The 15,686-nt window shown below is 40.3% G+C and overlaps 1 protein-coding gene across 1 annotated transcript; it reads right to left on the bottom strand.

The window, feature by feature from the left end:
* Positions 1 to 771: 771 nt before the first annotated feature.
* WNT9B (Wnt family member 9B) lies at positions 772 to 15,376 on the bottom strand (the record flags this gene model as incomplete). The annotated part of the gene is made up of 4 exons (XM_081343924.1): positions 772 to 1,248; positions 2,508 to 2,773; positions 4,740 to 4,996; positions 15,270 to 15,376. 4 exons carry the CDS (start codon positions 15,374 to 15,376, stop codon positions 772 to 774), a joined length of 1,107 nt encoding a protein of 368 aa, XP_081200050.1.
* Between the last annotated feature and the right edge of the window lie 310 nt (positions 15,377 to 15,686).

The following is a 15,686-nucleotide window of genomic DNA, read 5'->3' as shown; positions in this document are numbered from 1 at the left end:
CGTTTAACAAGATGTTTTGCTTAGTCTAACGTAGCAGGTCTGTAGGAGATGACCAGGCTGAGCCTAAGGGAGGGGTCAAATGCATCATCTGTTGACCTTTACCTACCATGAGTTTGTTTTGACTGACATAAGTTCAGATTCTTTCAGAGAGCATTAGTTACAAATATTCATTTGAACTGCTTGGATTCCTGATTTCCTGCGGTTGACAATATCCTAACTTGGAGCTTTCAGATTTATTGTATCTTAAGCCTCATAATTCCCAAGCAGAATAACCAATGACCATTGGAAATGAAGTTATTACCTGCAGAGATTCAAGTTAGGGAATGCTACTTGCAAAATTAGGGGGTGCAGGGTAAAATTATTCATACTTCATGCAATTAAGGTTTCAGTTTTCAGTTCTGGACTTCCTCCACTTGGAAGAGGCCTCAGGTTAAGAAAGACATCTTATTTGGGTCAGAGTAAACAGCCCTAAGACAGATGAAGCAAGGTCCTGGCAATATAAGGTAGGTCCTTAATCATCTTCTAGGCAGAGTTCTCCAACTCTGTCAAGCAGAAGCAGTCAGTCTCGAGGGTTGGTTTGCACTTATTTTATGCTTTCACCTTGCCTGCTGGACTCCATATCAGCAATTCCAATGCTCGGACCTGGCACAAATTACCCCTATTTCAGGTTTTAGATCCAATATCAAGGTGGAAATTACTATATCAAAGAAGCCAAAGTCATCATGCAATCCTAAGGGAAACGAGTCATTGTTCTCCCAACTCCCCAGTGTCTTATTGCTTGCAGCTGTAAACCACTTCTTCCTGCATGCACTGCTGACATTCCACATAGCAGCACCATTGCACCTGGCAATGGCAAGAGAAGGTAACAATGTGGGTCTGGATATTGTAACCCCGGCCACAGCAAATACTGTCACAGTTAGCCTCACGGGAACACGTCCTTCCAGCTGTGCCCACTGAATACCTACTAGATCGGCAGAAGCTAGGAGAATCTTCCATATAAACCAGATCGGTGGGGCGTGGAACAGTAGGACCTTTAGATAAGCGGCCATGATGCTGGGGGCTCACAAGCTCTGATTGGCCCATAGCATCATTGGTGGCGCTGAAGACCTTGACAGCACCATCATAGCGTAACTTCAGGAGCTTCCCTGTCTCATGGAAAGGAGATAACTGTTTCCAGCAAGTTCTCACAGCACATGAACCAGACACACCATGGCACTTGCAAGTGGTCTTGAGGCCATTTTTCACAGCCTGTGGAAGAGAAAGGAAAATATTATTAGCCATGTTACAGAGTTATTAGTGAGTAGTTAGAAAAAGCTGAAGGAAATCAAAAAATTTTTAAAGCAGGATCATCCATTCTGTTAAGTCGTGGGCTCTGGTGAGCAGGAATGAAGACACACAGCTGAGTACAGAGAAACTCATTCTTTTATTCAAGCTGGAACTGTACTGGACTTGGGGCACTCCCCGCCACAATATATAGCCAAACCCTATGGTAGCAACCAATCAGATTAAACCTGTGCTTGCCACCCGAGGTTGACCAATTGCAGGACCGGAGACGTCTTGTCTGGGTTGCTGGAGAGCCGTTAGGTCTCCAGCAACGCACATGGTGTGGTACCAAAAGCCCAGTACATAACACATTCAAACAGATTTCACCATTCAGGTAATGACTTTACCTTATTCACTGAGTAACTTTGGCTCAATCATACTTTCTACTTGCCTACTTGCCTCACAGAACTGTTACTAAATGTATAAACTGAATAGAGGAACCTTCCATAAGATATCTAGAGCCCTGCAGGAAAAACACAATGGAAATCTAACACTTTAATAAATAAATTTATATTCATAAAGAGAAAGAAAATCAAATTACAGTACATCTTAAAGACCAGGCAGTTGTTACAACCTAAGCTTTTGTAAAATATAGCCTACAATCCATGTATCCAATTGTACCAACTATATTGTTCAAATTTAACTTCTGCAAGTATAAGAAATGCATAATCCTGACACAAATCTGCTATAAGACCCGTACATTTATCCTTTCTACTTCTTAAGCTCTATCCATGCAAGCTTTTAAGGATTTCCAAATATTGTTTGTGCTTTTCTGACCAATATTTGCATTAGGATTGTCAATTTAGGATTTTGTAAAGATGTAGTCAGAAGGTAGCCTCAGAATCAACAGGGAGGAAAAAAAAATGATCCAGCTCATTAAAAATGCTTGCTTTAGTCTACCCTGGTGCATAATCAATTGTATAATGTCACTGTGGAAACCACTGTTTTGACCATATGCTGCCAAGAAAGATACAGATCTGGTATTTCAGAGTTCAGTTAATCTCCCAGTAGGAGTGGAATGGTGAGAAAGATTAAAAAAAAATTATTTTCCATCTCTCTCTCTCTCTCTCTCTCTCTCTCTCTCTCTCTCTCTCTCTCTCTCTCTCTCTCTCTCTCTCTCTCTCTCTCTCTCTCTCTCTCTCTCTCTCTCTCCTGAACTAATCCTGCAGCAAATTCACCCTTACCTTGATGCCCACGTTTGTGTTATGGATGTCCACCTTGGCCCTCAGATCTTTCCCAACCTTCTTCTGGCCCAGGAAATTCTTCAGGAACCTGATGCTATACTTGAGGTTGTCACCACACACACCCCACTGCCAGGCTTTGCGGTTCTCTAAGTCAGGTGAATCATCACAGGTACAGCGTTCCATTCGCCCAGCACTGCATGCACGAGCAAGGGAGTGAGTTAAGGCTGCTGAAGACACTGCATAGAGAAATGCTGTTTCCTTGAAACCTAGAGAAACAAAGCCAAGCAGGAGTGAGGAGAACATTTATTCACAAGAACTGAATAAATCTAAGCCGGAAGTGGGGATACGGACAAGAAGCCCTTGTAGTATTTACATGCTTCATCCAGACATCTGGTAGAAGTTCTGCAGTTGAGCTACTGTAGGAGTTTAAGGTTAGCGTGGGCTCCCTCCTATAAGAAAGGTAAATCCCACTGGGCTCCTTAGCTCTTGAAACTAAGTTATTGTTTTGTCTGCTAGAAAGTTATTTAATTAAATGTCTGTTATCCAGGTAAGATGAAATCTTTCTTCATGCCTTTGGGTTAGTCTTGACTTCTTACCCTACATAGGTAAGTCCCTACAGTTTTCTTGGCAAAATTTTTCAGAAATGCTTCTCATTCCCTTCCTCCTAAGGGTTAAACTAGAGTGCCTGGCCTAAAGTCAGAGTGTCTGTGTCTAAGGCAGGCATCCAGCCTTGGCAACATTAAGACTTGTGAGAGTCCACAAGTCTTAAAGTTGCCAAGGCTGGGCACCCATGGTCTAAGCCAAGTCTGGTTCCCCTGCTTCTAGTCTAACACCTTAATCAGTACACCAGACTGACATTCTAAGTAGAATCTTACTATTGATTAATATCTTGAAACTAAAGTGAACTTTGGAAATGTTTTTCCTTATTTTTTTTTTTTGAGAAGGCGCATTCTTTTATTAACAGTTAGTTTGAAGTATTGCTTTGCTATCCTCCTTTTTTTTTAAAAGAAAATCTTGCTACATAATCCTATGCGCATGTATTCTGAGAAGTATCACTCAGCTAGATTTATTGCAAAGGAAAGGTGTATAGGATTGAAGTCTTAAGACTATTGGCTATTGTGAAAGATTTTTAAAAGTCACTTTCTATTGCTTTGCAAACAACTTCGAACAATGTTTAATACAAATAAAACGTGCCTGGGTTCCAGCGTACTTTTAGGAACAAAGCATACCTGAGTGGAAACATTGGAATATCACATCCTTACATTTAACAAGTGATCTGGAAAAAGAAGTGAGCAGGAATTCCATGCAGACAACTCCACAGGCTGGCAGAAAAGAAGTAGCTTGTTCTGTTCCTTCCCCACTAGTATGAACTAGTTCCTATAATAATTGCACACAGGCTTTTATTTTCTAAAAGCCTAGAGAATATCACAAGCTAAAGGAGGATAAAAGGCCACTGTTATCCAGCCTGCTAAAACTCTAGTAGCCTAGTGCTTATATTTTGGGCCTAGAGAAGAAGGCTTCTTCTTATCTGCATTCAAAATTGAAAAAGAGGAAACCAAGTTAATTAAAAATGGCAGCCTATAGCTTCTGAGGGTTTGTTGACAAGATTAAATTATCTCTCCCGTGATGCCTTTTTTCCTAGCTTCTAATTATTTATTTATTTTTATTTTATTTTATTACATTTATATACCGCCCTTTCCCGAAGGACTCAGGGTGGTTTACAGGGTGATTAAAAACAAAAATACAAAAGTTAAAAACAAATTAAAAAAATTATATTCGTCCCTGCATAAGTAAAACCCCAGTTAAAATTAAAATTAAAACTAAAATTAAAATTCTCAGCCTGGGCCAGAGAGCTCGAAGAGCCAGGTCTTCAGGTCCCGGCGGAATGAACGGAGGTCGGGGGCAGTCCTAAGCTCCACTGGCAGCTGGTTCCAAAGGGCAGGCGCACCCACTGAGAAGGCCCTATCCCTGGGTGTCATCCGCCGGCAATCTCTTACTGGTGGCACCCTGAGAAGACCCTCCCTGTGGGAGCGCACTGGATGAAGGGAGCTTGATGCCGGCAGCAGGTGTTCCCTCAGATATCCCGGACCAAAGCCATTTAGGGCTTTATAGGTCATCACCAGCACCTTATGACTGAAGGAAGTGGACAGCCCAAAGAGAAAGAAGCAAGGTTTAGAGGTTTCTGCTGTTCCGGGGGTTTCAGAACCTGATGGAACTGATGTTCCTGTTTACCTCTCTTCAACAGGTTCGCTCTCCCATCGAGACTGCAGTTCCAACGCTCATTGCGAAACTGGTACTGGCACTCGAGGATGCCAAGCCGAATGGCATCCCGTAAAGTCTCGGCCAGCCCTGGCTCCCGACGACAAAGCCTCTTTTGCTTCTGGGAAAGCCTCAGCAGGTCACATTGCTTCAAGTGAGCCTTCCAATGGGCAGGATTTGTTGAAGATCCCAGCAGTGGAAACTGAGTCAAGGTTTCTTTTCCGGTCAGGCTAAGAGAAAGAGAAGTAAGTCTTGGCTTGGCTTGATAAACCAGAGAATGCATTATTGCCACTTAGGCATTAACAGATCATCGATATGATGGCCATCTCAGTTACCCATCCCATGTAAGCTTAGGGCTGAGTTAAAAGTAGAGAAATGATACAGTTGGTGAGTGGTGGGAGAAGGTGTGAAGCCCTTCTACTGAAAATCCTACATCTAAGACAAAGCAAAAGAAGCAGAAAAGCTCGGTCTATGGATTAATAGTGATGCACCTTGGAGCCTCACCTGTAGGAAAGAAAAACAGCTTGGCAAGATTTCAAGTGAAATGTTCAGACAAATTTGGGGGTTGAATGCTTGCCTCAATTTGTTTTTTTCTATTAAAACAATTCACTGCAATATAAATAACTACAGGAAGATTAAAAAAAAACAAGAACCAAGCGGCTACACTCTAATAGAGATTCTAAACTCTTATTAGAAACTTCTGAGGTCAAGTCTGCAGTTAAAGATGTCTCCAAATACTATACCAAGCTCTGGAAAGGCATGAATGCACAGTGTAGCATCTTGGGTTTTCCCATAACCCTAGGAACGCAAAGCAGGTTACAGGAGGCAAACAGATGACCAACATCCAGTAGATATGCCTTTTAAAAACTTTATTTACTTTACTTACTCTTTAATTTTTTTACTTGAAGTACAAATAAACTACTACTTACATTTTGATGCAGAGAAGATGGTTTCCCTTTCTTTATGGTCAAGATTCAAATACATTTAAGGAAGGTTTGCCTTAAGAACTGGTTTCGGTAAAAGAAAATTTTGAACGGGGAACAAATGTTGGGATGGACTTTAGAACTGTTTTCCTTTAGCTAGTGCTCTCTATAGCTATTAGACAAAGTCTCCAATTATTCCTCATTGGAATGACCATCAGCTATAGAAGGTGATAGGAATTATGCCTAGTACATGCACTAGTTAGAGAAAAGAAAAAAGGGAAAACTAAAACTAAACCATACACTGTAGAGGCGTCTCTTTCCCCGTATCATAGAAGAATAGTTCTGAGGAGTTGAAGTCCACATAATTTAAAGTTGCTAAGGCTGAAAAACACCGATTTAGATGAATTACCAAAACTGCACATTTATTTACTTCCATTAAACTAGGTTCGGTCAGAAATAGCAGAGATCACATTTTTAACTGGATTTCTGAGGGGGGGGGGTGTGCATTGGAAGATTTCACATGATACAAAAAAGTTCCAAAATCCACACACATTTAGCCTGAACTTGAATAAATTAATCATTTCAAAGGCTGCCCCTTTGCTACACTGTAACCATATACTTAAAATTATGTATGCATGTATGTATGTATGTTTATATGCATGCATGTATATGTATATGTATACATATATATATATATATATGTTTAAGTATTTGTCAAGGCTTTTTTTGAATGGACCTTGCTAATCAACTCTTTCATTCCTGTTTTGGCCCGGCTCAGGGCTCATCCACAGGAACTAGTCAACCCATGACAGCTCACCATTTGTGCAAATTATTCAAATTGCTAATAAAGAATCTGGGAGGCTAAGATGATCATCTCGAACTCTATGTTCTCACCAGCCAGCCATACCCTTTATCTGAGATTCGAACCCGGGCTGATTATATATCAGGCAGTGTTTTAACCTCCTGAGCCACGGGTTCCTTCTCTCTTATATTAGCTGGAAGGCAAGGCAAATGTATGTTTAAGTATTTGTCAAGGCTTTTTTTGAATGGACCTTGCTAAGAGTTCGAGATGATCATCTTAGCCTCCCAGATTCTTTATTAGCAATTTGAATAATTTGCATATATATATATATATATATATATATATATATATATATATATACACACACACATATATATATATACACACACATATATATACACACACACACACACATATATATATATACACACACACACACACATATATATATATACACACACACACACACACACACACACAGAGTTTATATGATATCAATATCCTCAGAATTTGTCTTCAGAATTTAGATATCACCAAAAATCACCATTAAAGATAGTTTGCTATTAGTTTTTTCTATTGGTGAGGGTTTTTGTTTTTTTAACATGGCATTTCAATCGATCCTACTATCCTGGGATTTACTCTCACCCTGCTTAGTTTCCAAATCAATCAAGGCTGACTAGTTGCTATGACATTAACTAGACCCTATGCATACTACGTAAGAGGAATAAAATAGAAATAGTAAATATTTAGATGATATCTTTACAAACTGGAATGGTATCGAGATCATATTATAGTTTCTTTTTATTGGCCAGATTTTAGAGGTGAAAGCAAACTATGACTTAAACTGACTGATCTTACCAGGTTTGGGAAGATAGATCTTTGAACCTAGGCTTATTGGTTCATAATACATTTTTCTAGCATTCTTGATATTATATTTCATTATGATTCTATCATCTTTCCATCTGTTATCACACAAGTTAATATATTATGGAAAGAAAAATTGTCAAGTTAGAGGAATTACTCAGTTTTTCATACAGGATCAAATGCTCATAGCCTAAGTTGAGAAGGAAAGTTATTGCAACAAATTGCCCAATAAAAGAACAGTGCCCAATAAAATAAACATGACTATTTTGTTCTTAGAAACAGAAAACTTGGATAGTATTAAAATGTCTTTAGAGCTTGCTACTCCTTCCATATCTCAAAGAAATTACCAGTATATCAGACCTTAGTTGAAAAATCACAGCTAAGAGAATACAACTGAGAATTCAACTTATAATTCAATGCCAAACACTAAGCCATGTTGCATTTTTCTGAGCCATCTCCTTCTACCTCCTACCTCTTAATTCCCCACCCCTGCCCAAATTGAAATGCACCCTTAGGATCTAATGGATTTATCATTACACATTTTTCCCCCAACAATGTTGTTTAATGGGTAGAAATCACTTTAAGAGCAGGTGGATTGATTCTGACTCTAAAACAAAATGTAAAGAAAGTATCTTCTCACTCAGCCCCATTCTCCAAGGTCGCCTATTAGTAGAAGAAAAAAGGGAAGAAAAACTGCCAGGAAATTGAACATAAATCTCTTAGGTTTTTTATTTTATAATTTATCCGCCATCCTGGCCATCATCATTCCAAACCAATCTCCCTCCAGTATTACTCATGCCACTGGTGGCTATTGCCCTCAAGATTTTGCCTCTGCTGCCTGTATATAACCCAGTCCTGAGGTTTGGCATTTCCTGGACCTGACCCGAGTTCATTTACAGGACAGGTTGTTCATCAGAACCTGTGATCAATCAAGCATGCATATGCCTAGCGCCAGGCAGCCAAAAGGCCTCCAGTCTTGAGAGAGCACGAAAAGGAAGAGATGTTATCGCCTACCAAGGGTGGAATTCTAGAAACCCTCTCACCCACCCAGAGGTCTTCTTCCAGCCAATGCACGATGTTGGTTAATGATTAAGTAAGTAAATTTCCAAATAACCAACAGAGAACAAAATGGCCGCAGTTTCACCAAGATAAAAGCTGCATCGACGCAGTGCCCACATACCAGCTAAATACTTGCCTTGTTGTAATTTCCTGTGGGCACTTTGAGCTCCAATCAGTTTGGAAATGAACTAGAAGGACCCCAACAGAAGACAGCAACTTCCAAATCATTTCAGGATTAATCATGCACCGAGGGAGCTACTATACAACATAAACTTTCTGTAGCTATCGATTTATAGAATTATTTGGATAACAGTACTTCTCGGATTGGATAAAAACTGTCCTAAGTCCCAATTTATTGTTATTAGCTGAATTTCCAAGAAATTATGTTCCTAATGCTTGTTGTAAATTATGAGAAATTTAGTTCAACATAACTATAGGGAGTAGGGACAACTGATTTAGACATTAATCACTGGTTGCTACATTAAACATTTGTACAGCTTTGCGTTGTGCATGAGCACCCCTTCCTGGACCATGAGGATCTGTTCACTTTCACTCATGCCCTGATAACTTCCAGAATGGATTAACATAATGCACTCTACATGGGGCTGCCCCTGAAGAGCATCTGGAAGCTTTAGCTGCTGAGTGCGGTTGCATGCGGTATGCCTCTTAGATGGAAAACTTATATCTCTGCTCCAGAAACTACATTATGTCAACACAATGACACTGATTTGCTTCCAGGTACAATTCAAATTGCTGCATTTACATCTAACCACCTCATCAGTCCTGCAGAAGAAATACGTTCCAGATCCAGATTGCTAAGGAGATCTTCCTGGTGGATCCCAGAGGAAACTTTTTTTCTGCTGTAGCCTCCACCCTCCAGAACATTATTCCCTCTGAGATAAAGTTAGCCCCATCTGTGTTAGCCTTCTGGAAAGTTTTGGAAATATGGTTCTTCCATCTACCTTGGGGATCCCATGGTAAGCCTGCAAGGTGATTGAATGAGGATAAATGATGGGTGTCCTTCTGCTCTCCTGGGGCTTTTTTATGTTTTATTTTTGTTGTTATTTCTGTCTGATCTGCTTTATATTGTTTTAATTGTTATTTCTTCTAACCTGGCCAGAGTCACTTTTTGACATGAGTAGCTATGTAGATTCACTAAACAAATCAACCAGGGAACCATTAAGCAAGTGATAAGGATAGCAACTATGTTACTCTACAGTAACGAAGCGAGAGCATGGCAAAGATTGAAATAAAAAGAGGAATATGACTAAAGACTGAAGATTGAAGATTGAAATAAAAAGAGGAATATGACTAAAGCCAAGACCAAGACTGTAATGTAATTGCAGAGACATAATTAAACAAATTTGGATAATGTTAAAATGAGATTGAATGTTTTCAGTACAAAACACATTGAAAATATTTACCATGGCACTGCTTCTTAAAAATATTAGAAATCATTGTTTAATAGAACATTGGCCCTGGTTGGCCTGTCCCTATTTCATTTGATGAAATAGGAGTGACATATAAATTTATGGGCCCCTCCAATACATAGAATTCTGTCCATTGGGTCCTGTTATTTAAGTCTAGCCTCCAACACTTTGCCCCAAATTCCTAACTCTAAAAATGCTTTCTAGCTATCTGCAGTCTTTTCATCAATAGCTGTCAATTTGTTATCTATCCTCCACTTCACTGTTGGGAGACCCATTCATATATGGCTCGGAGGCCTTAGCTGATGTTTTTAATACTTCCAGATGTGTTGAACTACAACTCCCTTCATCCTCAAGCAGCAGTGTTCCACAGAACATACCAGGTTCATTCTAGTTTATCATCCTATGGGACACTGCTGCCTAAGGGTGGAGAGAATTGTAGTTTAACACATCTAGAGAGACCAGACCACATCTCTAAGTAGACTAGACCAAGAATCAACTCCACAGAATGACTATTTTTTTAATGGAGATTGGTTATAATAACAGAATCTTGCAAGTGTGCTTATGCAATCCTCTTCCTTCTTATACTTCAGTGAATAAGGGAGTTCACTGAGGCACTTACGTAGGCTGTTTCTTGTAGAGTTAAAATAGTTTTCATTCATCACCACTCTAGTAACAGATCTTGCTTATCTGTCAAGGTAATCTTCTTTTACCCTCTACATCACCTCCCATGTCAGCCTTAGTTCCTGCCCCCCATGTGTCCAGAAAACTCTGAGTCAAGGTTATAGAACAAAATGCTGCTCTCCTCCTCTGCTGTCAACTCCTCCAGATCATATAATAAGTCCTGTAATGCAGTCATACCCTGAGACTAGTGGACCAGGGGAGCTCTCTGAGCTGAAACCAAGCTCTCTCAACTGCAGTCCCCCACCCACTCACCAATAGTTACAGGGCTAAAGAAAAGGAGGCTTAGAAAGCTGTATTCCACCATAGCAGAGCTGAGGAGCAAAACAGCAATCAGTGGATGCTGAGGAAGTTGAAAAGACTCTGAGGGTTTCAGTTTCATTGTGTGGTCAGCCTCCTTGCCCTTCCAGACAATCCAACTGATTAGAGAAGAAAGGGAAAACTGGAAATGGCACTGATGCTAATGACCAAGCAATGGTAGGTTCTGGAGCATAAGAGGAGGAGAAAAATGATTTCTTTCTCCACTGGCCCTGCTTGTCCACAGCAGCTCCTACTGGAGCTCATTCACAACCAAGTTTTTTGAAGCCATAGGGCAGGGGTAGGCAACCTTGGCTCTTTTATGACTCGTGGACTTCAACTCCCAGTATTCCTGAGCCAGCATGGAATTCTGGGAGTTGAAGTCCACGAGTCATAAAAGAGCCAAGGTTGCCTACCCCTGCCATAGGGCAAGGAAGGACCTGGGATGGTAAGTACCTGCAGGCCCCATGGTAGATATCTCCCCTGACTTAGCAACTTCTATCCTCTGTTACACAGTAGCCAACTGGATGTGTCTGGAAGCTCACTCCTGTCACTTCCCAACAACCATTATTTAAGGCAAAGTGTCTATGATTTTGCAGGTTGTATTATTACTCAGAAAGAGCCCAATCCTCCTTGAATCTATAGGTTTGCTCCTAAAACTATCCAACCTGGCTAGTGTTGACAAAGAACATCAACAGGCCCATTCATTAACTTTCAGAAACAGAAAATAGAATCTAGAAATTCCAGCATTTATTTGTGGCTGGTCCCTCCATTGGAAGGCTGGTTATAACAAACAGGAAACTCACTCAAAGTATGTAATAGTTCCCATAAAGAACTGAGGTAAAATGTTTTATCAACTAAAGGAACACAGCTGTTGCAAGATTACAGCTCCCTTAAGTTGCTTAAGCAACCAAATCCACCTAAAACAATAATCAATATTTGTTTTGCATTAAGGAAGTGATAACTGAGAGAAAAAGAATATTACGTCTTGCTTGGGAAAGCAGAGACATGAGCATGCACTTCCTGAAAGGAGAAAAAGCTGACTGAGATCTAATTCTGAAATGTAGGCAAAGACAGACACAGCATCCCAGACAAGAGATGCTGTGACAAGGGTCTTCTAAATCAACATACTTCAACATGTTAACAGTTCTTGGAATTTCCAGTCAACATTTCAAAGTGTGCAGTCCCAACATCCCTAGAAAATGCTAAAAGGATAGCCTGGTTGCTGGTTGGGGAATTCTCAGAACTGAAGTCCACACATCTTTAAGCTGCCAAGTTTTAAAATCATTGATATAGAGAGTACCTAGGTTGCTATAAGTTTTGACTAGGACTGTAATAATCATCTCTTGGGAGAAGAGAAACAGCTACCTTTATAAAATTCTGCATGGTAATGCTGGTATCCTTAGATCAGATCCTGATTTGGTGCTAATTCACTCATCAACATCCGTAGAATGTATATAAATTACTAGTGATTTCAAATATGTTGAATCTGCTTCCTGGTCTTGGATTCCATCAGTATTGTTTTCCAAAAAACACAGCATTTCAAACTTGCCCCAAAATCATATATGGAGGCTTAGTAGATCTTTGCTCTAAGGAAAAATATATGCACAAGTTCAAAAACATTTTACTGTTCCCATCTTTCTCCAGAACTAAGGACAGGTGCTGAAAACAACTCAAATCTCAAGATCCCCATTCTGAACTTTTAGAATTCAAGACTCAGTATTTTAAAAAAAAAATCATCAGAGCTTTACAAGAGTATATGTATTGGCTCCTATAATTCTTAATAATGAAGAGTAGGACTAGCTACTAAGGATCTCTGAAGAATTTTAGTCTAGAGATAGGCAGTCTGGTATTCTCCAGATCTTTTACATTACAATTGCTATTAAAATGGTCAGTTGTCAGGCATGATGGGATCAGTTTGTCATTCTAAAGTCCTAATCTAATCAGGCAACATTTTGCATTCCATTTTCCCCTCTTTAACAGACTTCTGTGGCGGGGGTTGGGAAGATGAAAGTAACATGGGAAAAATGATATATGTGCAAAATACCTACATTTGGGTCATTTAAATCCTAAGGAAGAGGGTAAGTATATAATAAAGCCTTCTGGAACCCAAACTATATTTATGTGAAATCTCTGGCCTATGCATTTACACACTATAGTAAACCACAATGAGGCTTAAAGCTCAGCAGTATGTGAACTGAACGAATATGGTTTGTATACAATGGTTTATGCCTTAATTGATAACTAGAACTCAACAAACTGTAGTTTCCTTAGGGAACCATAATTAAACAAACCATAGTTTAGTGTGCTGCAAGAAGATCAGAAAACTACCTTGACTCTATTGCTTCTGCAGGCAAACTCATTTTGCAGTATTGGTAAAAAAAAAAAAGCACCTGAATATTTGGGGGAAATTGGATGTAGAGATTGCCAAGATGGAGAAGCATAAAATTAATACAGACTAAAAGAATTTAAACAACAAAAAATACCAATTGCATCATGAGCTGCTCTCAAATTTACAGTTAACAAACTGAACTCTGTTTCTTGGTTTACTGAAATATAGCAACATTTGCATTGTTGAAACTAAGAAGTGAGGCAGAGTTAAGCATTTAAACCAATGAAAAAATTTGCCTATGTTTTGGAAAATGAAGGCTTGAGGTTTGAAAAGTAAAACTGTATATGGATACGCAAACTCAGGTATTATACAAGAATCTTACAGATTAATATCCTTCCATTGCTCATCAAGAGAAATTTGATGTATACAGTATTTTACTGATGTATCTCCTGAGAACTTTTGAAATAATATAATACAATCTTAATCCTTCATAAATAGGTCTCAATAATTAAAACAGTGTTTAACTTTAGGTAAGCATTTGTATGATTGCAGTCTTGAGCCAGAATGCAAGTTTTTATGCAAATACAATATCTTGAAATTCAAATCTTAAGAGAATTTCAAATACCTGCATCGCAAGGCACACATATATGCATCCTCACACTCCTTACAGTAAGGTGCAATTTGTGTATAATCCCAAACTCTTGAGATTATATTATCTCATGGCCTTTAGCTTGTAAATGAAGAATAAAAAGGTGTAAAAATGTAAATGTATACATTTTAACATGTTTAGGAATCCTCTGAAATTACAAGGAGTTCTAACTAATCAGGAGCTGCCCCAGTCATTTCAATAGAATTAGTCTAATATCACTTTGTAGAACACACTACTTGTTGTATATTTAATCATAAGACTTCTGGTCCTCCTATCCAATGCTGGAACTCCTATGCATTCAGATTAACCTGAATGATAGACTTCACAACGTACCAAGTTGGTCCTTATTTCAGTGAGTATGTTCAGCAAAAATGGCCCAAACCTGGGAGATTTTTCTGCACATCTTGGGGGGGGGGGAAGGGGGACAATTAAAAGCCAGCTTTAAATGACTTCCCAATCATAGAATGAAATACAGAACATGTCAGAATCTTTAAAGGTTAACATCCATGGATAAGCATAAGTATATTGAGAAATTAATATGAAACCCTTTACTTATTCTGCCCCCATCCCAAAAAAGTTTGCAACGTTTATATGGTCGGGTCTGGCCCCATGTCTTTCCTAAAGCCTCATCCGTTTTCTCTCGACTACGCGCTTTAGTCTAGTCTAGTAAATGCAATCTGCACGAGCTTTGAGCTGGCAAAGGATCTGCTGCAAAGAACGTTTACAGAGAAGGACGTGAAGGATCACCTCCAGCATGTCTAACTGATGCCATTTCCAGTCAGGTTCCCCCGACATTTGAGCTGCGTTAGTGAAGAATTCTCAGGATAACTGTAAAACCGGCGTTGCGCCTGGCTAGCAATTAAGATACAGCAGCTTTCTTCAAAGCGTAGATCGCTGAAGAGAAAGAACTGTAATTCCACGCACGCAGCGTTTAGGATTGCGACTATGTATCCAACCACTTAGATTGGCTTGTTTGACGGAAGAAAACGAAAGGGAAAGAGATAAGGAGAGAGGGATATAAACTATTCAAGATAAACAGGACAGAAGGGGACAGGACAACTTTAGGCGTGTTTTCCCTGTCTCGTCAGAAGTCAGTCGGACACCTGTTAAGGCGGCTTAGCTTCGCCATCTGAAAGCAAAGGGTTAGGGTTAGAGAGTAAAAAAAGTAAGAAGGAAAAAGAGATTATTTGGGAAATGGAAGAAAAGCGGGGAGGGGAAAATGAAATCCAATCAAAGATAAAGAAAGAAACGGGAATCGTTTAGAATAAGAAGGGGAACGGGGGGGGGGAGAGAGCAGGAAAGAAACTAGAAAAGCATTACAAAACTAAATTCGTATAAAAAGGGAAGTTAAGAGAAGAGGAAGGCGGGGGGGGGGAAGAGAGAACACCTGAATAGAAAAGATGTATTCTAAAAGTAGAGAAGAGGCTCCCAAATCCGAAGCCGCGTCAAAAGGAGAAAACGCCGCTGACCCGAAATAGGCGTCTACTTGCAGGAGCAGCAGGCAGAAAGTGGCGGCAGTGGCGACTAGAGAAGCGCGCAGAGGCGGCAGCGCGGTCTCTCCCGGCGGCAGGCGCATGGTGCCAGCTTCTGCTTCTTCGTCGCGATCCTCCGCTTCCCTGGCTCGGCATGGCGCTGCGCTCTCGGCCCCCGGCGCTCCCGCATCACTTAAAAAAGGTACCTGGGCGGGCGAGGGACGCCCCCTCTCGGTCCCGCCTCTGAGCCGGAGGGCGAGGGCAAAAGGCCGATAGAGGTGCGGCTAGCCTCAGGGACCCTCGGGCTGGTCCCGACAATCCTCCTGGCCCGTGGCCGCATTTAGGCTCAGGGGAGACCAGTACGGAGATGCACCCTTGGTCATCGGGGGGTATTTCCGCCACTAGGGTTACCGC

This window comes from Vipera berus (assembly GCF_964194415.1).
Source record: "Vipera berus genome assembly, chromosome: Z".
In the NCBI taxonomy this organism is placed as follows: domain Eukaryota; kingdom Metazoa; phylum Chordata; class Lepidosauria; order Squamata; family Viperidae; genus Vipera; species Vipera berus.
The sequence above is the reverse complement of the archived record's forward strand: the minus strand, read 5'-3'. Positions and strand labels throughout refer to the sequence as shown.